Source organism: Ischnura elegans, chromosome 1 (assembly GCF_921293095.1).
Source record: "Ischnura elegans chromosome 1, ioIscEleg1.1, whole genome shotgun sequence".
Taxonomy (NCBI): Eukaryota; Metazoa; Arthropoda; class Insecta; order Odonata; family Coenagrionidae; genus Ischnura; species Ischnura elegans.
Genome location: NC_060246.1, coordinates 3,950,339 through 3,975,615, shown reverse-complemented (window position 1 = coordinate 3,975,615; position 25,277 = coordinate 3,950,339). Strand labels below are relative to the sequence as shown.

The following is a 25,277-nucleotide window of genomic DNA, read 5'->3' as shown; positions in this document are numbered from 1 at the left end:
GGTATGTTTGGTCCGAAAATTGGGTCTTTCGAATCCATCATTCTCACATACTTTCTGAATATTCGCTAAGATTAACGTTTTGTGTGGTTCTACCACTGGTAAAATTTTCAAGTGTGGGGCTGATTCTACGTTGTTTGGATCTTTAATGTGTATTTTGACTTCGGTGTTATTCCTTTAATTTCTGTTTCACAAACATAGTAGTCTGAAATATGATCCTTAGCTTCCCGCTGAATCATGAGGACGGAAAAATTCATAGGACGCTTTCCATCAGTCCAACCAGTGAGAAGCCTTTCACACCTGCTACATATCACAGAAGGCTCCAATCCTGTATCCAGGTCACCCAACGGACAGTCAAAATAAAGTCTAAAACACTGTCTCTATCTTTAACCATGTTCCCCCTCTTAGCCTTAAAAGTAATTTCATCGCACACGTAACAAAAGTCACCGTGGTAGTTCACACTCTGTTTAGGCCCATTCGCCCTTTTAAAAATATCTGCCAAAAAAGTATGCCTTGTAAATTTTTTTCAAATGGTGTTTTGTGTTTGTCTACTTGAAGGGAACCGATAAAAAATTCAGGATAATTAAAAATGCTGAGCAACATTACCTCGGTGATTTGAAATGGATTGACCCCACGATGAAAGCTAAGACACTTCACAACGATTACAATGTAATAAGCTGACATTTCCTGCGAGCAACAAAATTCTCAAACCGTAGGCAAATGAAAAACACACGTCTTTACGCGCCTACAGTCACATACTTATTTGGAGTGGAAGCTGATTATGCAGTGCATCGAAAAAAACGATAGGTTACTACAAGTTTAATTATATATTTTGTTGGGAGAGGAAGGCATGCCAACGTAGGACAACATGTTATGAGAGGAAATTATTATTTTTACCTGTTCTTGCTATTATGATATATAAATGAAATAAATTACTACTATTGTAAAAGAAAAAAGCATACATTCAGCTGCCCCAATGAAACTAGACGTGATGGAAATAATCTAAGCCCAGATTCCGAATCAGCAAAAAATACGTCTAAGATCATCCAACGACGTCTTCAGGACAAAATCTTTATTCACCAGTGTGGGAAGTTGTGTGAGTAAAAGCACCAACTCTTTGCTTCCAATAGGAGTGCGAAATACAAATATCTCCAAGGATTAAGTGGAAGTAAATTGATACATGAAATCTTTCACCCTTAAAAACGGACGAGGGGGCGGCCTGGGGTGATTGTGTGACCTCGGCTGAGGCCCTTGGGAAAATTTTGGGAAATCGCATGCCCAGAAATGGATTTTGACGCTATTCTGGCTCTTAAAATGTAGATTAAAGTTAATAAAAGGTAGCAATTTCGTAAATAAAAATACTAAGAAAAATGAAAATTACATAACTTAAAAATTTAGATAGGTGTGATGGTTCTGTTACCTATTTAGTATATTTGTACCTTAAAACCGCGCTGAAATCTAAAAACCCTCCAAAATAACTTTCGAATTACCCTTTCAAAAAGCATAAGGTTCTCTTTTATCTTCTAAAATCTTTATTTCATTAATTCTTTTACAAACTTTGTATGCTGATTAAGCTGTAAATGAAGCAAATAATCTGAGCTTAGAATTTTATAATTTTTAAAAATAATTTGGTTCAAGTAATCTGAGTTTTTTATTACACTTTTCATATACACTTCGAGATAGACGCGAGCGTTGTGGGGGCCCTATAACCTAGGGGCCTCGGAGATAGCCGACCAACCAACCTGACCAGACCGCACCGATCGAACAACAATAAATAATTATAAATTTATGACCGAATGGATATCATCCATTTCTTCAACGGAAATTTGACAGTAGCAAGGATGAAATACAACCTCTGCCACTTTCCGCGCTTATTTCCACTCTTTGAATAAACTTGCTTTGAAATAAATGTGTTAAGGCAGATTGAGTCATTTATGTAACAAAATTAGTCGGTAAAAAATTCGGTGTTAATTTTATTATTCAGTAAAGTATGTGTATTTTTTTGATGTTATCAATTGACCTTTCACAAAATAAAAAAATACAACTGGCTCAGATTCGAATCCCCACAATAACTTCAGTGCATCAACTTCGCGTAGAGTAATCCTACTCAGCTACGGGGCCACATACACATTCCGTGTTCACGGTGAGTCCAAATATGAGTCTGAAGAGAGGAAATCCTCGCCACGGAGCTCGCAAGAAAACACTCCCAACCTGTGCGTGGACGTGAATTTCCTCAGAGCATTCTATTCGCTAGGGCATTTGAGCCTGTAGTTTGACTCCTGTCTCGCTAGCCCGGTCGCCCCCGCGTCCTTCCTCGTCGGCTATTGCTGGCGTACTGGTGAGGGATGCAGGCTACCTCATGTGCCAACCTTCCAAGTTTTTACCGACCCTACCACATCAGTTAAGTGGGGCTCGTGGGTGTCTACATACTTTTGAAAACGATAGTACTTGTTTCACCTTGCTGATTTTGCGTACTGGGCACACCTCAAGCTATGTGCCCATTTTCGGGGAAAATTATCGACCTTTGTGTCTTTCCGACTTTTCCCTGATGTGGCTGAAAGGAGGAGGACTGGGAGGCGGGGCGGACCGCCCACGCTGCCCTTCGTCAGCTGGAAGACCTCGCGTCGACCGTGCGGCTCACGGGCATGAGCGGAATGCCCGACAGTTCCCCCCCTCGGATACGAAGGAGCCACCACCTTTGTGGCCACTCCGATGACGGATTGCCCCCCGAGGACGTGAGTGAACGCTGTTCTTCCTGTTTAGTGCATAATTAGCAGTGACTTGAACTCCTCATTAACGTCCATTTAAATCCTATGTTTTCAAAGCTATAAAGTTAGTCTATTTAGGTATTTACATTTATAAATTTTCCATATTTTGGTTTGAAGTAAGCTCAATTTTCGTATTGTAGCTATTAGAGATGATTATTCGCTACCTCAGATTGGTTCAGTGGAGATTCTACTGTTGCCACTATGAACACTTGTTTTCAAATCAAAGATTTCATTTGGAAGAAACAGAGGGAGTCAACTTTGAAGAGTCAAAGAAAATCAAGAATGGAGAGAGGCTCTGTACTTCTCTCTGTCTCCCATCCATAACTTCATCTAAAATCCACTTCCATTTGAACAGCAGCATATCCTACTTGAAATGGCCAAGATAGAGTACATAATTGTTAAAATATTATGTTCAATTAAATTACTGTTATTTCTGAGTTACCATGCATATCAATCTTTCCCATTCAACTGTACTAATGTAATCACTGACTTCAATTTTTGTAAGCATCAGTATTTTTTTAGTCACTTTGATTTTTCCTTTCACAAGTTGCATTTAATATCAGAATTTTCTCTTTAGCTGATTGAAATGATAGATTATGCTCATTTAAAGTTTGATGGATATGTCATTATTGGCTTGACATTGATCTCAAAAATTAGGATTTGTGCTACAAAATTGGCTGCTTCTTTATTTTTTATACCAAGTTCATTGATCAATGATTGAAATCTCTCAGAAATGAATACTGTAATCTATAACTCAATTCTTGAAGAATAATATTGAACTATTATAATCTTCATTATCAACATACATAGATTACCTGGAAGCTATAAATTTTCATAGTCAGGTGTATTTTTTAAGCAGATTTTTTTGGAAATAAAATTTGCTAAAATGGTACATATATATGTAATGTAATGAGCTACTGCAATCATGAGCAGGGAGAATGATGGGGAACCCACCAAGTGCCATGCTCCAAAGTACGATGCATTTAATTGCTTTTAAAGATTACCATTTATTTAGACTGTTCCAATTTCAGTTTCAAGTGTGATTTTTCTTTCTCTGCTTTGCCCTTCTCAGTTCTTTGGCTTTCTGCCAAGGTTTTCTTTCTTTGATGTGTCACTTTCTCAGTCTCACACACATGTACGCGTCAAAGAAACCCTGAGCCTGATATCGACATCAGGCCGTTCGCATTCCTACATAAAGATGGGCATATTATTCTGGCAATTTGAAAGAAATTAATGGTTTCCAAGATACTTCAGGGCCTGAATTCACTTGTTAAAATCATCTCCAAAATAAGAAAGAATGAGCATAGTAAAGAAAGTAATGAGTGTAGAAAATGGGAAAACTTGTGTTAAAGATGTTGGCAAAGATACTGCAAAAAGTAGAAAATGGAACAAGTTGCGATATTTGCCAAACAAATTTGATTTTAAGACACCCAGTTTTAGTTGAAGTTTGAATGCTCTTATTATTCCCTATTGTGAAAATAAAAGAATAATTATTAAAGTAAATTTCCTGTAGTGTAGCTGAGGGATGAAGCCAGTAAATAACCTCCCGTATAGAATGTACCACTTGTACATACTTGAAAAATAGAATGAAATTGATAGTAAATTTCACAAAATTCATGTTATAAAATAATGAATACTTATGTAGTAATGTTAAAAGTATTAATATCACATGAGTTAATGAAGTTCATAGTTTTTACTTAATGTTGAATGTTAGTTTTCAAACCTCAGTAAAGCTAGGGTATTCTTTGAAACAATTATGAGTCCCTGGTTAGCTTAAAAAGCCAGTAACTGAAGCCATGATTTCCAGAACAGCACAACTCCACTGGGAAGGAATTTGGGATGAACACTTTATTTGTACGTAATATCTTTGAAGCTACAATGGCCGTTACTTTGATTGTTTTCTGTGAATGAACAAAATGTAGAGTAACATTACGGTCGGCAGGGAAAAGTTTTTTGAAGAATGAAATAAAAGAATAAAAAATTGAAGAATGGCTTATATTGCTTAGAAGATGTGCAAATAGAAAGTGGTTTGTCTGCTGAAACAATTCACTAAATTGATTTGTGCTGTTTTGAAATTCAGATCATCAGTTTTAATCATAAATCTAAAGCACTTCAAGCAATTTTTTTCTTAGCCTACTTCTATTAATTCGTCATTCCTAGAGTGCCATCTACTTTAAATACCCTGCGGTATTTAAAGTATGGATAAAATAATAATTTTGTTCAGACCGCCACTACTGCTTGGAGGTTACTCCCCAGGCCCTCCACCTGGCCCCCCCTCCCTTGTCCCTATCCTGTATCTGCCACTGCTTGTTCTTAATCTGATTATATAAATTAACTTTATCATTCCAGTTTATGATCATCACTATTTTATCATATTTTTAATTTCTTTCATTTTCAAACTCATCTTGATTATTTGATGGTGAAACTTAATTATCTTGCATGATAGTCTCAATAAAATTCAAACATCAAACAAAAGACAAGTTCACTGAAATTGATTCCAGTCACAAAATATTTGCCAAACAATTTCACTAAACATCACTCAATATCTTACATATAATCTTACATTTCAATGAGCAGTTTAAAGATGACAAGAATAAACATTTCAATTGAGGGAATATTTTCCCTAAATCCTCGATGGCATAACTCCGTTTACCTGCGAGTCGTGGAGCTGTGATCCCAATTCACAGGACTCGCTGGAGGAGCGCAGTCCGACGCCAGAGGAGGTGGTGCCTGGAGTTGGTAGGGGAGGAGACAGCACGCGAGAGCGCTTGAAGGCGGCCTTGGACGCTGTGGTGGAGAGGACGCAGGACTTCACCGACTCAGCCTACACAAGCCACGAGCATCGTGAAGGCATCCTCTTACTCTGTGACCGTGCTCGTTTGCAGCTCAATGCTCTTATGCATGAGGCTGAGGTGTGTGCTCACTCCATTCTGAATCAATCCTGATCCTAATTTCTAGTTCCTTAACAGCCATTCTCATTTGATGAGAAGCATTGTATTCAGCTCAAAGAAAATTCAGACTTTAAAAATGAGTGACTATATCCTAGGAAAACCTATTCAAGATGTGGAGAAATATGCTAAGCAATGGCTGAGCTGAGGGCCCAGAAAAAAAGCTCTTCTCAGAAAGTGTCTGTGATGCCTGTATGGGCAAGAGAAATTTAAAGGGCTGGCATTAAATCCAAAATATGAGGGTGACAATAGGGTGTTCAAATCTGGTGGCCAATGGTTGAAGCGACTTCAAATGGTGACTCTATAAATTTCTCATTGGGCTATTTCATTTATGCATCATACTTGTTCTATAATGGAAAAAAATTATGGTTTTTCTTTTTTTGAGAAAAATCTTTTTTAATATTTTAGAAGGTAACAGTGATACATAATCATATAAACTTAAACCAAAACCAAAATATATAATTAATATAAACCAAACTATGCTTGTCCATGCTGAAGACTTGCCATAAAAGTGATCACATAGTGAATTTTGTCATTAATTTGAGAGTATTTATTTAATATAGGAAACTGCATTTTATTTTGATAATGTGAAAAATTTTTCATGTAAGATACGTGGATAGTTCAACGTGGAACCTTAAGTTCAATTGCATTTAATTTAGGATTTAAACACGGCCAATGTATAAGACCTTTGGTGGAATACTTAAGCATTGATGATCCCTTCTTTCAAGGACTCGTTGGGTCCGCATCAGCTCGATGCAGCCACTGGTGCCCTACTCCAAGTCACGGCTGACCTTCGGTCACTGCTGCGACGAGCTACCCTTGAGAGGGCATCCGATCTCCTGGCTGGTATGGGAGATCCTACTTCAGGTTCAGGTGTGGTTGCTGAAATGGTGGCAGCCCTGAGGAACGTTGCACAAGCAGGTGACTCTAGACGCCTTGATGAGGTGTCGGAGAGGTTTGCTGAATATGTGGACCATGTGGTGGAGGTAATTATCATATTTAAATGAAGCTTGGATTGGGTATTCATTCTACAGTGGACTGTGGTAACTTGCTTAAGTATTCTTTCCATGTGAGTATTCATAGAATCAATGTTTCTTCTCGGTGGTCTTTAATAATTAGACACTGTTGTCCTTTTTGTAGAGTTGTATCTTGGTAACTACTCAATCAGTTTTTCTGAAATGGACTGGAAAGGAAATACAGGAGACTCTCGTTAATACGAACAACGTTATTACGAAGTTCTCGTTATTACGGAGAAAATAGTTGGTCCCGACAAAAAGGACTATCCAATCTATGGTTAAAGAAACATTATTATGTGGCATCCCACCCCCGACTCGCCCGGATACCACAATAGAACCGGGGGGAGACGTCGCACAAAATAAAAAAAATACAAATCCGCGAAGATCCCTCCCGCATGGGACCTACGGGACAAAACAATGCCACTCACTTCTCGTAATTCACATAAAATAAAAAAATATTCCCCTTCTGTGAAGATGATTGCGGGTGGGGGGTTCCCGATTCAAACTGATGGGTGACGTTCGGGCGCTGATGCACTCGTCCAACACGCATTTACGGGAAGGAAATCAGACGGGGCGAAAGGAAGGACGAAGGATATTTTCAATGGGGTGACCCGTAGAGGAATCAGAACAAAACACTCTCTCAAAGCACTTTCAATTAAACAAAATATAATTCACACAAATAAGGTTGCATATGACAAAAAAACAAAAGGAACCCTCTTATACGCTAATGAAATATGAATTGGTGAAAGCCACTTATGAAACATCGATGATAAAAAACAACAATATAACTTGGTTTCTAGATGAAAATCAATATAGAAAATGATGATAACAATGTAAAGTTCGGTGGTGAACACGTAAATATGATACAAATTCAATGATTTCTTGACTGGGGAGGTAAATGATAGTCCATCCCGTCGAATGTAAATTTGGGGTGCGAACGTTAATTGTACTTGGTGACTGATTTCACTTTCACTAATGTAACGGGTGCGTTCCGTGACTGTTTGTCTTAACTTGGCTTGATAGGAGACACAAGGAGGCTTTGGGGGGGGGGGGGGGGGGGGGGGGGGGGGGGATAGCTGCAATCTTACTTTATCGTAGTCCGAGTCTGGACCAGGTTGGATCCAACACTCTCTCGATCCATTTACTGCACTCCTTTCTCCCTTGTTGGAGGAAGCTGCATCCGGAACGGAGATAATGCGTCCTCTTCAGCTGGTCCTTTGCTCCTTCGGACGGGGGGGGGGGGGATTCTTCTTCCAGATCAATCTTTCTGAAAATACTTGGGCCCCTTGTCTCCTCCTGCCGTGCGTCGCACTGATTTTGGGCATAGGCTCCGCCCGACAGTCACTTAGGAATTCTCCCGGTTCTCTTACGCGCACCACCTTTTATCATACCTCAACTAGGGGTGGGGGTAATGCACAATGAAGGGAGGGAGGAGTAATACGCCACTCACTCAGGGAAAACCCGAGCTCCCCTCCTCCCACACACACACACTCACACACAACCATACAAAAATCGGCGAAAACACATTCATCCCCTCTTACTCATCCACGCCTTCCTCCACGGGCCATGGTTTGGGGGTGGGGTTTTGGGAAAGGTCGTGGAACGAGCGGGTAAACTGGTAGGGAAGAAAATGCGCCGAGTAGAAATGCACTGTAATGGGGCTTGAACCATTACATAGCCCCCTCCCTAAACTGTGGATACCGTTCTTGAGGAGACGGATCCGCAGTTTAATGACAAACAAAAAAAACAACTCCATCCGCCTTGGATTGGATTGAAATTAAATTTTGCCCATGTGAAACAAAAAAAAAATCACCTCTTTTTCTTAAATAGGCTCATGGTATACCTTTAAATTTCCAAAATTATATATCCCAATTTCTTTTCCCTCTTGATCAGATAAGTGACACGAGATGTCTGGTAATGCTGAAGGGACCGGTATACAAATGAAAGAATTTGCGAACTAAATTTTGTTTAGAATCAGATGACCGAGGGGTCTTCAAGAAGACTTTCTCTCCCACCCTGAACTGATGTCCTTTTGCCCTCTGTTGATCCTTTACTTTATTCGTTAATGCGTGAGGAATAGGATATGACTTTTGCGCAAATGGTGTTTCGTTACACAATTCAATTCTGCCAACGAAATTCTTTGTCAAACCTGGTGAAAGTGAGAAAGCTGCACTGTCTTCGTTTAATAACATCTGAAATTCGTTTTTCTCGTTGGCTGATAATTGACTGTTCTGTGACACAGACTCCCTAACGTCATTGAATTCATCATTTTCACCCATGTTTGGCTTGCACTGTTCTCCGTCTCCTATTACCTCAAACGACCCTTCTTCAATCGCGGAAACTTCGCTTCCGGCATCTATCAAAACCGATACAGATTCTCCCAAACATTTTACATTTATTTGAGGACATTCTCTCCGTTGGAGAGTCACGTCTCCCTCCGCCATGAGGTCATCAAAAGGATTTCCCTCCAACACTGCTGTGGCTACTCTCTTTACTGCCTCTCTCTCCTCGGGATCCGCGTCGGCGAGACAATTCGACTCGGACCCTTTTAGTTTTCCGTCCCTGGACTAAGTGTTTGGCTCCGCTGTTGAGGCACAATACCCGTTTCCTGATTCACGCCAGGGGATAGTGAATTATCCACCTGCTCCCTTCTTATCTTCGTCATGCTATCGTGTTCGGGTCTAGTCACTCCTCTCCACTGACTGTTTCTCTGCCACTCTCTACGATTTGCGTTCGCCCCTGCTGACCATTGTGTGGAATTTACACACGGTGGCCTTTCCCTTTGCGGCGGCCTAGCGTAAACTGGTAGGGAAGAAAATGCGCCGAGTAGAAATGCACTGTAATGGGGCTTGAACCATTACAATTACGAAATTACAAACTTCAGTCCCGGTCCCAGCAGTTTCATAAAGAACATTATTACGAAGATTATTCAACGTCAGAGCAACGGCATTTAGGAGGATATACACTACGCTAAGTTCTAATAATTGCGCCATGTTTAAGTTCTCCTCCTGTAGTGCCAATTATGGTTTTTTTTCTTCAGTATACTTGCAACATCATATAATATGCATCATTCCTGTGGGATCATGGTTACCCACACATAACCGCTCATAAATTGGACTTACAGTTAGTCCTCTTCCTACCCACATTCGATTTACAAAATTTCAGAGATTCAGAATTTTCAAATTTTGAATTTGGTGCCTTTTGATGTGGCTGATGCGATGTGGTGTGGCATAAAGGAACTCGCACTTTGGGCGTAATCTGAGCAAAGTGTCATTGAATCCGGTGTGAAGTGTTCAGGAACTGTTCAGCATTTCGCCCATCCTTCCTTGCCGCATAGAGTGATTTTTCTCTGCTCCGACTGCGTCGTATGCCCAGCTAGATCAGTTCGTCGCAGTCGTGAGTTAGCGCACCTTTGTGATGCAGTGTTGCATTCTGCAGATTAACCGTACTCCTCATGCCTTGCATTCAGTCCGGCCAGCGAGAGTTGTCGGGTGACAGCTCAAAAGGAGGGGTGGAGTTCCAGCACTGTTTGCAGCCAATCGCTGACCCCCAAGTGCACCTCACACCCTCTCTCGCCTAGTATTACGACGTTGTCACACGCACACGAAGCACCAAAACAACCCCTCTATTTAAACCACCAAAGCAAGGGATTCTTCCTTTGGGTCCTTAATGCTCATCGTCCCTTCCTGCTCTTTTCTCTTCAGGGAACCCTTTGTTTACAAGTGACGTAGACGTTTCGCTTTTCTTACCTGGTAACCTTGCACCCTACTCCGGACTAGAGCATTCTTGCCTGTCTTTGAGCAACCCTCAGTGGCCAGACTATAGGGTTATGAACTTGCGATCAAGTTCTCGGAACGCATCTAGTTTGTATATCGATGACTTTCTGTTTTCAGGAAGATATGAACCCTTGATTGCGTTATGCTGCGTTCTTCTGTTGAGAAACCCAGTCAACGCGTAGGACTCACACATCAGGTCTTGAAGAGATCTCAATAAAAGGGTATGACTACTACAAGAAAGTTCAAAATGACTTCATAATGATGTCTTCATGAGGTCGTATGCACTCCTGTAAGAGTACTTTTCAAGGCCTTGCAGGACTCTTAAAAAGCTCATACAAGAGGTCTTTCAGGACTCCTATACGAGATCCAATTTGATGTAGCCGCAAATGTGGTGCCACCATGTGCCTGATTATGGAACTATCAAGAGAACCAAAAATCAACCCTCTTCATAATAATTCTGATAGATGACTTTCAAATCGCTGATAAATACGCCAGGTCACCTACGATACCCCATTTATTAAGATTTCAAAATACTTTGTGCATCCTAAATAAAGAAACACACTTGCCGATGAAGTTAGTTTCCAATTAAAATAAAGCAAAAGAGCACATTAAATGAGAACCTTAGGTGGAAGTAAGGCAGATAAAACCAAATGGAATAGACAACTACAAAATTCATTCTTCATAATATTAAGTCAATAAACACACATCCCAAGTTTATTTCAAATTCTTCCTCTCTGCATGTTTTACACGGTCTCCTGCATGATGCAGCCACTGCTTCCCAACTCTCTCCAAGGCGACAATACTTGCTGAGGTTGGGTTCCATTATTGGGCTATTTTCGTTGATTCAAGACACAGAATATTTTAAAGCACCTTGAGCGCTGCATGCATGCACAGTGGATGATGTTTGCATTCAAACAACAAAAATTTATCAATTCTTTTTTGTATCAACTTGTATTTGTTCTAAAAAATTTCCTTAGGAGAAAGCTGTGCCAAGGGCTAATAGCTATGCTTAGGAAGATGAAATACCGTCAACGTGATGCCAAGTCCATATGCTCATTTTGAGTCGGACATTCTTGGGGGCTTGTTGACAAGGGTCAAAGTTGTAACCATGCGTCCCTCCTACTACACCTTCCTTCTCCAGAGCAAAACGGACCTCTTAACCATGGATGAACAAACATCTAAATGGAAGTAAGCTACATGTATCTATTCCAATACTCATCAAGTGGGCAAGCAAGTACTATTCCCGGAAGTGCTTTCATTTTTTCGGAAGAGCTTTTTTTCAGTCTTGAAATGATAGTAGTAGCTGAGTTCCCTTTCATAAACAATTTTTCGCATCAATAAAATTGTCATAGAGTTCTTTTCTGGGGCATGCATTTACGAGTCCGTTCCTTCATTCCATGAAACCTCACGTTAATTCACCTCAATATTCTTGAGAAAATAGAAATGAGATTCTCCCTTTTCGGAATGCCAAAAACTGTATCCTTTTATAAAAATCTGGGTAAACAAGTTGCAATGCAAGGATGAATTTCTGATGATATTTATGAAATATAGAAATATATTTCCATCCTGTCCAGTTTATTTTAGTACAATCGACAGAGTAGTTACCGAGAAAAGCTTTTGAAAGAGCATGAAAATTATTTATGAACATCAAACTTTATCAGTTGACATAATTCTATCATTACTGTAGTCTATTCTATAGATCAGGAATATTATAAAATCAACCAATGATAGTTCTGCCATTTTTTTCTTAAGGCTGGATATATTGACATTGAAATTTAATTTCCAAGGAATCAAATTTTCCCATTGAAGAAGTGTTACGTAAGGATAATGCCAGAATGAAACGATCGGTCATACCTAATTGTTTTAAATTATGAATATATATTTTTTATTTGAAGATTTATCGGTGGTAACTTCTTGAATTGTATAATTTATTTTTCAGGTTGTTAAACTTCTGAGGCATGTAGCTCCTTCAGATTCACTACAGGTTTATGCTAAGCATTCAGAGATAGGCTTACGTACTTACGGACCACAAGTTGTTACTGCTGCTCAATCATTGGCAAGGCATCCCACATCGAAAATTGCCAAGGAAAATTTGGAAGGTATGGCTAATGACTGAAATAACACGACCTCTCCTTGTCTCTTGCTGTTGCCTATAGTCCAGTGGTAATGGTATTGGTATTTGAAGGAGGTGGATTACAACTTAATCATTAGATAATCTTAGCCTAGATAGTGGTAGGGAATGAAGGGTATGGATAAGCATTCCCCTAGTGGTAGTAAAAGACGCCTTGGGGATCACAGGTTATGTCCCATTTAGTGGACAGAGTGGTACAGTTGAAATACCCGCGATACAGCAATCAATTGGCTCAGTATTTCCCATGCCTCTAATGCTAATGTTCAGAGCTTAGTCAACTTATCTTGATCTCTCCTTTCATATTCTGTTCCTTTCAGATCAGTCAAATTGCAATCCAAGAAGCATTCTGACTTGAAAAAAATTATTAATCTTCCTGTAAATGATATCAAAGCCTATAGGAGACGTCAGACTGAACTTCTCTTCTTGACTTCAGTGCCATTTAGACTTTCCCTTTTTCTGCTCCTTAATCTCCTTCAGGACTCAGCTCATAAGTGTAACCCTACCAGGAATGCATTGAGGATGGATGGGTCAGGATTAAGTTCTTAGTTGGCCCTAATATTTTGCCCTTGGATCAAGTGATATTATAACATTGAACCTTAATTTAATTGTTACACGTTTTGGATTGACTTCTATCATTTAACTTTAGTCTTTTATTTGAGATTGTAAATTATAGATTGAAATTTCTCATACAAATGATTCAAAATTAACAATTCACTGTGGTGAACAAATCGAACTGTTGGTTTTTGTAAAGAAAAATCTTTCAATTAGGACAAAATTTCATATCTTTTCAGCTTTTTTCACTGAAAATGACTTCAATTTATTATCCAACTCAATAATTGAGTAAAGGAGTAATTGGGTAGTTCAATCTTAGTGGACTTGCTATTAAAATATTTGTTCCCTAATCTGTTTGCTTCCTTTGCAGTTTTTGCGGATATGTGGCAATCGTTGATGGGTGATGTGGCGCAAGTGGCTCAGGAGGTCACAGTTCAGTGCAGAAATCGTGTTCCCGAGAAGCAAGTGTATATGTCTCTTCCTCGACCTGGGGTAAGTCCGCCAACTGTCACCCCCCCCCCCCACCCACGGGGTAACATTATGGGACGTACATGCATAGTTCTTATAAATTATTTGGTGGTAGGGTAAATTATCAAGTTGATTTTCACAAATTCTCATGAACTGTGTTACCTGAGCATAATATTAATTAATTTGGAAACAATACAGTCATCATGAACATATTTATTAATGATGACAGCTAAAATGCCATTGGCTCACATCAATCTCATTTGAAAGGCAAAAGGATCACTGTAGTCATTCTAAATGAAAACAAATCTTTCAGCCATCAGGATTTCTATGACTTGCAGGAGAGACGTCCTATGAAGAAGAGCTTGCAAATGTTCACAATGATTGTACTTATCATAATAAGGGATGAAATAACATTTCCAAGCATTTAGAATCCTAATATCCCCTGATTGACTTGATGGGAGGGTGGACACTGCCAAAATAGGATAAAATCGTTTCAGGCCTGATCTTGAGGAAGTTCGCTATATTCATCATTGGTCATTTCCACACGTTTTGAATCCAACACTCAGTTGAGTGTTGGATTGAAAAAGTATGGAAATTACCATTTGTGTTGTTCATGCCAAAATAGGATTTTATTTTCCTGGTGAATGAAGGTTTCTTGGGTCATGTCCCCCACGATCAAGTCTTCCGTGGCCAATATGTTGAAGGTGTTACTGAATCGGTCAATGCATGCCTCATGTTGTTTCCTGCATCTGTTTTCTTTCTCTCCCCAAAGAGGTTTCAAAGCTTTGCTAACTGCATACAGCATACTGGATTGACCAATCAGGAGATGCCTGTCAACCAATCAGGTGCCACCATTTGACAGATGTGACAGACTGCCACGATCATGTGACAGAGTGAAGTGGCAATCAGCGTACGTTATTCAAAAGGGAGACTATAAATGGTGATTAACTCAAGAACCCTTCATTCTCTGGAAAATAACCTCTGAATTATTTTGTGTGGTAGCGATGGAAGAGTGGGTGGGATCTCTTGAAGCACTCACTGCCACTCACTGATTGGTCAAAATTGGAGGCCATGCTCGTAATGTTGCTCTGGTCTCTGAGAAGCACAAGAGAGCAAAAAAGGGAGATCGTGATTGGCTGACTTTGAACACTCCACCTCTAATATATTTTAATACATCCACTGGACAAGCTCTAAACAACTGCTCACTGAATCAAATCTGCTCATCTAGGAGTCCAACACAATACGAATCTGCTCAGCTGGCAGTAGATGGCCCGAGCACAAGCGCTCATCTCTGAAGCTTGGAGAATTGAAGGTGAGCGTTTATGCTCTGGCTACTGCCAGCAGAGCGCATTCATATTGTTGGACTCCTAGATGAGCAGATTCGATTCGGTGGGCGATTGTTGAGCGCTTGTGCAGTGGATGTATCGATTTAATTGCAATATGGGAAATTCAGTCAAACTTAGAATTGCATAATTTTGATTAGTGCAATTACACTTTGAATATGACTTTATGCATACAATAAGTCACCTGGTGGAAATAGGGACTGAACTGCTACATATTTTGGAATATTCCAGTGTGTGCCACTTGCACTTGCATAGAAACACACGATGCACTAAAATGACGCACAGAATGAAAGGTGGAAATGCATGTTACATCTCAACATATCAGGTATCCAGTGCGTAGCAATTAAAAAATTCCCCAGATTTCCAGGTTTTCCAGGGGAATTGCTATGTTTTCCAGGTTACTATTCAGGCCCAAGCGTGAGTATTTTTATGTAAATCTTTCACATGTGTAAGAAATTACTGGTAACTAGAATAATTGTTAAGTCTTTCTAATACCGTGTGTAACATTTTGAGATGATAGTGACTTATCTACACAGTTAAGGTACACAAATTAGATGAGGTTAGATTAATTTTCTGTGTGTATTCTATTTAAAATTTACCTCAAATATTTAAGCATAACAAAAAACAGCACAGGCATTGTCATACATATTATCCTGAACCTTACAAACAATACTATGGCAGACACACTCTACTACCTTCTCCAAAAGACTGCTTCCTTAAGTGCTCTCCACATGATACCAAATTTAAGAGCATGAAATGCCCCAGGATGACACTGCTGTCACCTAGAACTGTTAGCTCAAGACCAACTAGTTTCCAAATATGAACTGTGTGTGATTAAGTTAAGAATATCAATTCTGCAGCTAATCTAGCAGAAGATTTTTTGTAATCGAAACTTAATGGAAGCAAATCAAGTGATTTGGATTCCTGATAATATTAGAGAAAAAATCTATTAACATATTTTATTATTTCCTTTGATGTGGGTGTGTCGTGAAAACCCAACATAATGGGCTAGTTTTTGCCGGAGACTGCACATGACAAAAGCCAATTTTTCCAGAACAATTGCCGATTTTCCAGAAAAGCGAAATTCCCCGAGTATTCTGGATTTCCATGGTAAGTGGAAACCTTGCACTTTGCCTGTCCACGCAGCTCTATGTGGACAAGAAAATGTTGTGCTCATGTCGTCTCCTCCTTGCATCTACCTTATCATCATCATCGAGGTAATTCAAGGCAACCCTGCATAACTCAGTGCCTCTTACAAGAAGAATACATAAATAGATGATAAAGATTGGGATATGGGGTATAAGGATGGAGAAAATTCCATGGTCACTTCAGCGAACTCACTATGAAGATGGCACCGGGGTACAATAGCTTAAAAGTCCATCCAGTGGACTGAACATTGCACTGAAGAGCTCCACTCAAAGCAAAAGTTGGATCAACTCTAAAATAATTTCTCCCACCCTTACAACTTGTCCTCTGGCCCCATGAATTCTAATCACCTCTCTCCATTGATAACATTGTAGGTACATAATTAGTTGAAAATATGGAATCGGTGCAGTTGAAATTTTTGTCATGCCATAAAATTCTTTTCGGAAATGAACTTATTCTTTTGGAAATAGAAGGGTCTGACTATGTGTAAATGATTGACAGAAAGGGAGAAAAGGGGGTACAGTAGAATCCTGATTTAACGTTTTTCAGGGGGACAAAATTTAAAGACACTAAATGCGGAAAAACACTAAATGAGGACCAGCCATTTACTTCTGCTTTTAAGGTCTGTAATGATTCGAATGGCTTTCTATTAATACATAATACATATATTTTTAAGCCTCTAAAAGGTGACGCACAGTGGAGTAGCCAGGAATTTTGTTTGGGAGGGTCCAAAACCGGGGTCTGGGAGAAAATAAAAAAATAGGGTAGTAAATAGAGGGATTTAAACAAATTCTAACAGTTTTTGTAATGGAAAATACTTTATTTTTCATAGAAATCTCTTATAAATTGCGAACCTGATGCTCTTTTGATCCCATCTATTTGAAAAGGTTATTTGGAGGTATGCTAGATTTCAGTGCAGTTTCAAGGAACTAATTCCTAAATAGATGATTGAATACATTATTAAATTTTCTAAGCTTTGGAATTCTAAATTTCCATAGTATTTTTCTTACAAAATGGAAATTTTTTAAATTTAAATTTAATCTAGTTTTAAAAACTCAAAAAATAGTCATAATAGCATCAAAACCCATTTCTTGGGATGCAATACCTAAAATTTTCGAGGGGAGGGGCCCCCCATTCTCCCGGTTAGGTGCCCTTGGCAAGGGCCCCCATTAACCCCCCCCTGAGGTTTTTTTATCCTGAATCTACTGAAGGTGACTGAAGTTCCGAAGGAATTAGTGAATGACGGTGTCAATGTGATTAGCACCTCAAAGGTTTAGGATTGGCTTTGAAGATTGTGGAAGGGAGAGTATTGCACTGTCATTGCCAGACATTTGCTTTATGGTGCAACGTGAACAGCCAAAAGAGCAGGGGATGCCTTAGCTAAGGCGTATGAGTACAAAGGTGAATGGCAATTTGTTTTTCTGCTTCTCTCAACGTGCCAAATGTGACTGGACATCAATGGACTCGTACATTAGCGAGGTGACACTCCAGCTCAAGGGTATTGGTGAGCATGTGGCTGAAAAGTTTTTTGCTGCAATTCTGCTTCAGGGGCTGCCAAATTATTATGATTATCTCATCATAGTTATTTCTAGAGGTCCGTGAAAGTGGTTTTATTCTTTGCTAAAATTCGTTTTAAAACCATGTGATTTCGGTGTTATAGAAAATCCTGGCGGTGTTATTATAATGCTACAATTTTCCCACGTTTATAGGCGTTTTATTATTTTATGGCACACGTTTCATGAATACTTATACTTTTATTAAGCATTTTACATAACATTTAACACAATTTGGATTGTACAAAATTTCTGATAAAACTAAATGAAAGAAATGGTTTAACTTAAATTGGTTCAAGGTGTATGAATGGTTCAAATATGTAGTCTTGGCGAATACGATCGGCAAACAGCAAATTCCCACTACTCATACGTGTCTACTTCGAGAGCCATTCCAGAATTTTTGGATTGTCAAGTTTCTCTACACTAAATAAAGCCTTTAAAAATGCTTCTGTAGTAGCAACAACAAGCTCCTCCTTTGCTTCCTTTGACTGAGTGACTGTGTGTTCAAATGATAGCTGTCGTTTTGCGGGTCCCCTTTCTTTCGCACGTTTATGAGTATCGCTACTGATGTGCTTTAATGAAGTGTCTCATCTTTCAAATTAAATATTTAATCACAAACTTCGCACAGTAATACTCTGTTTTTCACATAAAATCCTTCTCAGCTGAATTCACTTGCCCTGGTATGAACAGTATCTCTTGCTTTTGGCATTTTAAAATTCCTATCCTTTGTTCGATATTTAAAGCTGGAACTACAATAAAAAAAACAGACCAACCGCAAAACACAACCTATCACAATGGTGTTTTCAAACTTAGTGCTGGGTAGCTGCGGTATAACCATAGTATGTATAATTTACAAATCGGCCGAAATGTTTAATGTCGCGGGTTACCTTTCGATAACCCTCAGCCAGGTGTTGAGGGAAGGTAGGACAGCAGCTAGATACAACAAAATCACTTAGTTTTGATTACAGCTGTTGCCAATCGGTCAGGAAAGGCAGTGAAAGAAGCACACTTAACAAAACATAATCGGATTCAAAGAAACTTAAAAAATTATTTCCCATTTATCGATCCTGAAAAATCCAGAATGAGACGCTTTCTCACCTGAAGAGTTAGATATTAGATTTGGCTAATGTCGAAATGATTTTTTTGCATTGTAGCTCAGTGGGGAGCCGAATATCCGACGATCCATCCGCTAATAAGGAGAACCCCCTCTCCTCCTATCCTTTCCGTTCCTTCCTTCCCTTCTCTCAACTGCTAGCGCTTTGGGCGTTCAAATACCCATACGTGTCTAGACGTCTTTAAACGAATCGAATCGCACATTTGACGGCCACCGTGGTCACCACGGCGCCCATTTCAATCTGGCCCGGTGGTGCGCCGGGCCAGATTGGCAGATTGCCAGTGAAATACAGACAATGCTACATTGAGGCCGCTTTTTGACGAAACGACTTTTTGCCGACCGCCGTTCACATCACGACGGCTGCACGCCCGAAGTTCAGGCCGCTTTCAGACGAGACAACTCTCTGCCACGCTGTGGGCCGTGCCGTGAACCAGCCAGCGACCTTGTTTAAGTCAACGAAATTGTTACAATATACCCACATTCAAGGTTTTCCTGCGACAAGTTATCCAATAATGCTGTCTAATGCATCCCGGTGAGTCACCGGAATTACTGCTCGGCATTGACGCTTACCGTTTGTGTGAGCTTGTATTTCCGCTCTTCCGCGGCCGCGTTAAATTTCGTTCCGCACATTTTTAATTAATAATATCTAATTCTTCAGTTGAGAAAGCGCCTCATTCTAAATATTTCAGGATTGATACATGGGAATCAAAGAGAGAGGCTGTGATAAATTTAACGGCAAATTCTGGCGGAGAAATCACTATAGTGCGCGATATTATGCTGATGTGTTATGCGCGGGACTAAAGGAGCCAATTGACGTTGGAATCGTAATGAAATAGAGCAAATGAACGTTGGCAGCATTAAACAATGAAGGTTTAGTCTTTAACCCATTATTCCCCAGGCTGCACATAGGGCTTTTACCTTCGGTTATTTCGTATTTTACGGTTTATATTGGCCTAATTAAGATTAATTTTCAGAAAAAATTATTATATTCATCATAATATATGATTTGCATAATGTTGCGTTTACGCAACGCTGGGAAAACTCCGGTAAATAAAAACAAAAAAGAACTTTTCAAAACTTAGGTTGCATATTTTTTTTCATCGTCTTTTCTGATATAATGTTCAATAATATAATGCTTGGAATTAAACGTAGCACTTTTAACAATATAACTTATCTTTGATTTGCACGCACGAATTCTTCGCCGGGAGTTATAAGTATGCCTGCGGATGAAATGCATTATTCTATTTTGACGGGCATGCTGGGGTATGCCATTTTTCCTAGGGTGTCCTGCATGTGAGCACCGATTTTTATGCCAAATCTCATCAGCAATTGTATTGGAAACGATTTCTTGCCTCAGTAAAATTATATGATCTCGGACCGAAATTCTAACAATGGAATAGCTTGGCCTGTAACGTTGGCGTAAAATCACCACAGATTCACCACTGCACTATCAATCCCTTTTCGGAATAGAGTTTTTTTGCCGTTAATCTGGATACATGCAACATAATTATTGAGTAAATCTACCCCTCCCATTCCCTGATTGTAATCGTTGATGATATTTCGATTGTCTACGGAAATCTTCGTGCCTTTTTGTCCTTTCTATGGGTTCCATATTACCGTAGTTTGAAACAACAGCGATGACAGAGTTATCATGCCATCGCACCAAGAGAATATGTTTTGACCCGTCAGACGAATAATAGAAATCCCTGTTAGGTTTTTTTGTCAAATCTCTCTAAGACATGAGTGCGCAGTTTTCTGTTCGATTGTCTCTTAATGTTTCCGTTGAAAAATAACAGTTATCACTTTAAAGTTGCTAACAGATTGTAACTGGTGAAGAAATTATCAAAATACGCGGTGTGAAATTTTGTAGTCTTACAAAAATTCAGAAAATTTAGAACAACCATTCTCCTAGTGAGCTTAAGAGATCCTAGAAATATCACTTTCAAGTTCCACCTCTCCATATGGCAAAAATTGATAGAGATAGCCTGTTGATGAGGCCAGACACGACAATGCATAACCTACTCTAACATTTTTACCCACGAATGAACATTTTAGCTGCGTGCCACCTGAAATATGGAACCATTTGTTGGGAAAATTCCTGAAACTGAATGGAATTTTGGTATAATCTATTGAGATTAGGTCCGACATTCAAAAATGCCTAACTTTGTGTAGTTGAGAATTATCGTAGAGCTGTCGATATTTTTTCAATTCATCAAACCGAATCCGCGTCATACATTGCCTCACAATGCGACATACATCTCCTCTTGGCTTGTCCAGTACAACTTAGTGCGCGGTAATATATGATACCCCGACAACATTATGATTCCAATAATTTTTTTTTAATCTGCCTTACTCTGAGTAAATGTATGGTTATTTATCTCCTCAGCGTAGTTATTTGAGTAGCTCAAAATTAATTCAAGTAATTTTCCACTGAGAAATAAGCGACGGATCTCGCCATTTTTTCACATTTAGATGGACCTGTTTGTTCTCTGCATCTTTTACCTGGGCGTGCGCGGTTACTGGAAAATATTTCTTTAGATACTACTTGAGTAAACTGTGATTTGCCTTGCAGCACCTCCTGCAATCATCCATATTTGAAATACTGAGAAGATGTAATCCCCATTGCAGTTCCAAAATTTAGAAAATATTATACATCGCCTCTCCTGTTAATTTATATTCTTCAATTACCTTCTTGACGCTTCTTCTAAAATATACGTCTGAGGCGTAGAAATAACGGGTAAAATTTTCTTCAGTTTTATATCTGAATGAAACCCCAGGATGAATTATTTTGCAAAACGCCGATAAAAAACTACTGCGGTATTATTGATATAATTACTGGATGAGAGATAAAGATGCATTTCAGAGGACTATTTAACTGATACGAACCCAACTGAAGCTAGGTAGCCTTACATCACCTAAGCGATAGAAGAAAAAAATAGGTAATTCAGGATTGCACGGAGAAAATTCCAAAGAGCGACTAGAGGAACAGTCCACCTTCCATCACAATCCTGCTTCAACTAATAGGTTTCTCACCCTCTCATTCAACCGTCTCTGAAACTAGATGCATCGAAAGCTGAATTTAACGTCTACTAAGTAATACTTCCACTCAACGACATGGGAATGACATCGCCCTGTATCGGTTCCACGTGCGCGCGCAACAGTTCGACTCTACGAAGTACCAGAGTGTTCAATGTAAAATTCGTACAGATGGCCATCTTGGAATTTTAAAAAGCCATTCACCATTTACTTTGTTAACTCACAACCTGTGAGTCCTAAAAATGCTGCTAAACTGCCTCCAAAAGACTGCGCTGTCAATAAAAAGCCATACTGACAAGTTTCGTTATGCTTTGAGAAAAGCCCTCTGGTCTACCAGAGAATTCACATCATTGCGTAAACGCAACATTATTTACAACAACCATATTTATAGCATTAACGACGAAATTTCGTGACAAAAATAAACATGATGAATAAAGAAACTTAGAGCTAAGATAAAACATTACCTCTAGTAAGATTGCTCAATAAATCTTGGTAAAAAATCATTTACAATTTGTAGTACTTCAGCGCTTCGAAATAGGCAAATTTCGAAGTAAAATAAAAACTATTATTTTAATGAAAATTTTTACAAAACTAACTGAATTAAAACGAAAGGTACTTCAGAAATTCAGAAAACCTGAAAAATAATTATCCAGACGCAAAGGTTTTTTCTAATAATTACGATGCAATAATGCTGCGTTTACGCAATGCTGGGGATTAATGGGTTAATAGATTATGACTCATTAGATGTGATTTTTTCGCTAATCCACCTAAAAACGTGAAATTTCGTTTTTATTTACCGATTGCGCGTTATTTCGTGTTATTTCGCAATATCGCATCTCGTGAAATTCACGGACCTCTAGCTATTACTAGTGGGGAGAATGTTTTGGATTTGGATTGTGTGAAAACTATATTGCTAGACAAGAGCTATCGGAGGGGCAGAGCAAGTGCCGGTCAAAATTCAAGTGTATTCGCGAGTGTAGTGCCCTGCACTCCAAGGGCATGACCTCTTCAAACATGGCTGGGAGTTCATTGCTTTGAAAGCATGGAAGTGCTGGATTGTGAATCCTAAGCGAAAATGAGATAATTTACTCAAATGCTAACTAACAGCTAGCCTGGCAGCACAATGAAAACAATAAATGCCACATTCCTCTCTTGATAACAGGAGATATTGAATGGAAATGAATTCCATTGTGGGAAATCCCTTCCACCTGTATTTTGGAAATAAGTATGCACATGCATGGGAGGGGTGTAAGGAAGGTGCAAAGTAATGTATTGCTATTTAATGTGCTTTCCTAAGTACATTAAATAGCAATTTTCATTTCAAATCAGCTCTAATTATGGCCATAAAGTCACTGAATGTCAGCCTATTTAGAGGAAATGGGCGAGTGTGCAGCCTGCGAGAAATCAGAATCAGCTATCAACTGGAATGCATATAGATTCTTCAGGACTAGCATTTACTTTTAGATAAACGACCCAACAGTGATGATTGAAAGCAATTACATCAGTGCTTTATTTTTTCTAGTACACAGTTAGAGATATTTAAATGAATATTCTGAAAAAAATGCTCCAGACAAGCACTTTGCACCTTTGAATGCCTATGCATAACATTTTGAATGTGGTCATTTGCTCACGGATTGCACTAGGTATGTGGTCAGGATCCATGGAAGAAGAAAATTCTTGGAATTTGTAAGTGCCAATAGTACACACATGGTGTATTCCAGGATTTAATTTTCCACCCTTACCTTAACATTGTATACATATGTATGTATGTAGTAAGTTTTGATACTCTATTGAAATTGTATTACGTACTTTTTCAATGTGTTATCAGCCAAGTTATACTTTCATTATGAAATATGCAGAGCATTTTTCCATTAAAATTTGCTTATGTGTCCTGCACACTGTGCCAGATTTAAAACATTGAAGAACAACAAACACATATCTTAATGGTCCTTGGAGGTGGGTTACAAAACCTCAAAATCTAATTTTTACTTATTTTGTCTCCTTCTTGACTCTGAATCCATGAAAACAGACTCAAACATATTTCTCAATGCCATCTACTCATATAATTGGGAGTAAGTTAATTATATCAGTGGTGATGTTAATTGCCGTAAAATAACCATGTTATGAAAAATGTCCACTATGTCAGTGATCCTAAGTGTAATTACAATAGGAATACATAATACCAAATTGTGGGACATGTGAGAAAAATTAGTAAGGATTTGATTTGATATTCCTATATGTTTTAATAAGAAGCTAGAAGTAGGTAGATAGTTGATAGGTAGCTAGATAAAGCTTTGATTGCTCAGTGTACAAAGAATTACATATGTGAGAGGAGGGTTCTTAGTTTTATCCAAGAAAAAGTTAGACCATCAAAATGAAAGAATTACAGTGGCTGTCGAAATTTTAATTTTCTACACTGAATTTAACTATAGTATAAGAGTACCTATTAACCATATCATGTGTACTGAGTGGAAATCTAGATCTTTACTAATAAATTTTAAGTAAATCAGTCGTTTGTTATAACAAAAATTATCCTAGTGATATTGAGAGTTAGGCGAGATCTCATCTCTTTACGGAAAGAAAGTAAGGTCCAGCTTGCAACCCCTACTAGGTGAGTAGCTTTGATTTTTCTTACTTCTGCCCAAAGATATGCATTGCCAGCTTCAGCATGAGGCTAAAACACACGCTATTATGCTGATATTCTTACTTATGAAGAGGGTTATGTTTAATGATGTTTTCGTCAGTTATGTTATCTTCCTCTTAAATTTGGAACATGCACTTGCAATATTTGAATGTGAATATTTACTGATAGTATGTTGATTTGAAGTCACTTGTACTCTCCATATAATAGTGCTTTCAGCCTTCTAAAAAGTGGGGTTTGAAATTTAGACATCCATTTGTTGCTACATATTCATAGGCACAGAAATACGCTTGAATGCTCTATTGCTTGAGAGTTATCCAGCATTGCACTTAAGTTAATACTCAATTAATTTCACTGAAGCTAGCAAAAAATCCTCACGGTTGTTTTCTCTTTTATACAGAAACATGGAACCACATCAAAGCCTTTGAAACCTGTCCACTTGGATCCTGAGGTAGGCTAAAAAAAATTTATCATAAATTTGATGATTAATGGAAAAATAATTTAATACCATATTTATTTAAACAATTATTCATGAATTTTTCAAGACTGAAGTGTCCTTGGTTCATAATTAGTAGTTGTTTTGATTTTAACAATGATTAATTAATGTCTCTTAAATAATTAATAATCTATCCCAACCGAATGGTAACTTCAAGTAGTCATGTTAAGTATCTTTTCTCCTGTTGCGGTTGGCAATGCAGGAAATTGGAATGTAATAAGTACCTACTTAGTCAATTCCAACATAAAACAACTATGTACTACTCCATGATCATGTAAAATTATCATTAAAT

At 38.7% G+C, this 25,277-nt stretch overlaps 1 protein-coding gene across 1 annotated transcript in view; it reads left to right on the top strand.

Annotated features, from left to right (window-relative positions):
* The window catches only part of LOC124154781 (alpha-catulin), a 204,882-nt gene that overhangs the window by 157,561 nt on the left and 22,044 nt on the right, over positions 1-25,277 (top strand). Inside the window, exons 6-11 of the mRNA XM_046528668.1 lie at positions 2,559-2,732; positions 5,453-5,677; positions 6,442-6,699; positions 12,445-12,604; positions 13,559-13,680; positions 24,890-24,940. Of these exons, the coding sequence (XP_046384624.1) occupies positions 2,559-2,732; positions 5,453-5,677; positions 6,442-6,699; positions 12,445-12,604; positions 13,559-13,680; positions 24,890-24,940 (990 nt within the window). The remainder of the gene's footprint in view (positions 1-2,558; positions 2,733-5,452; positions 5,678-6,441; positions 6,700-12,444; positions 12,605-13,558; positions 13,681-24,889; positions 24,941-25,277) is intronic.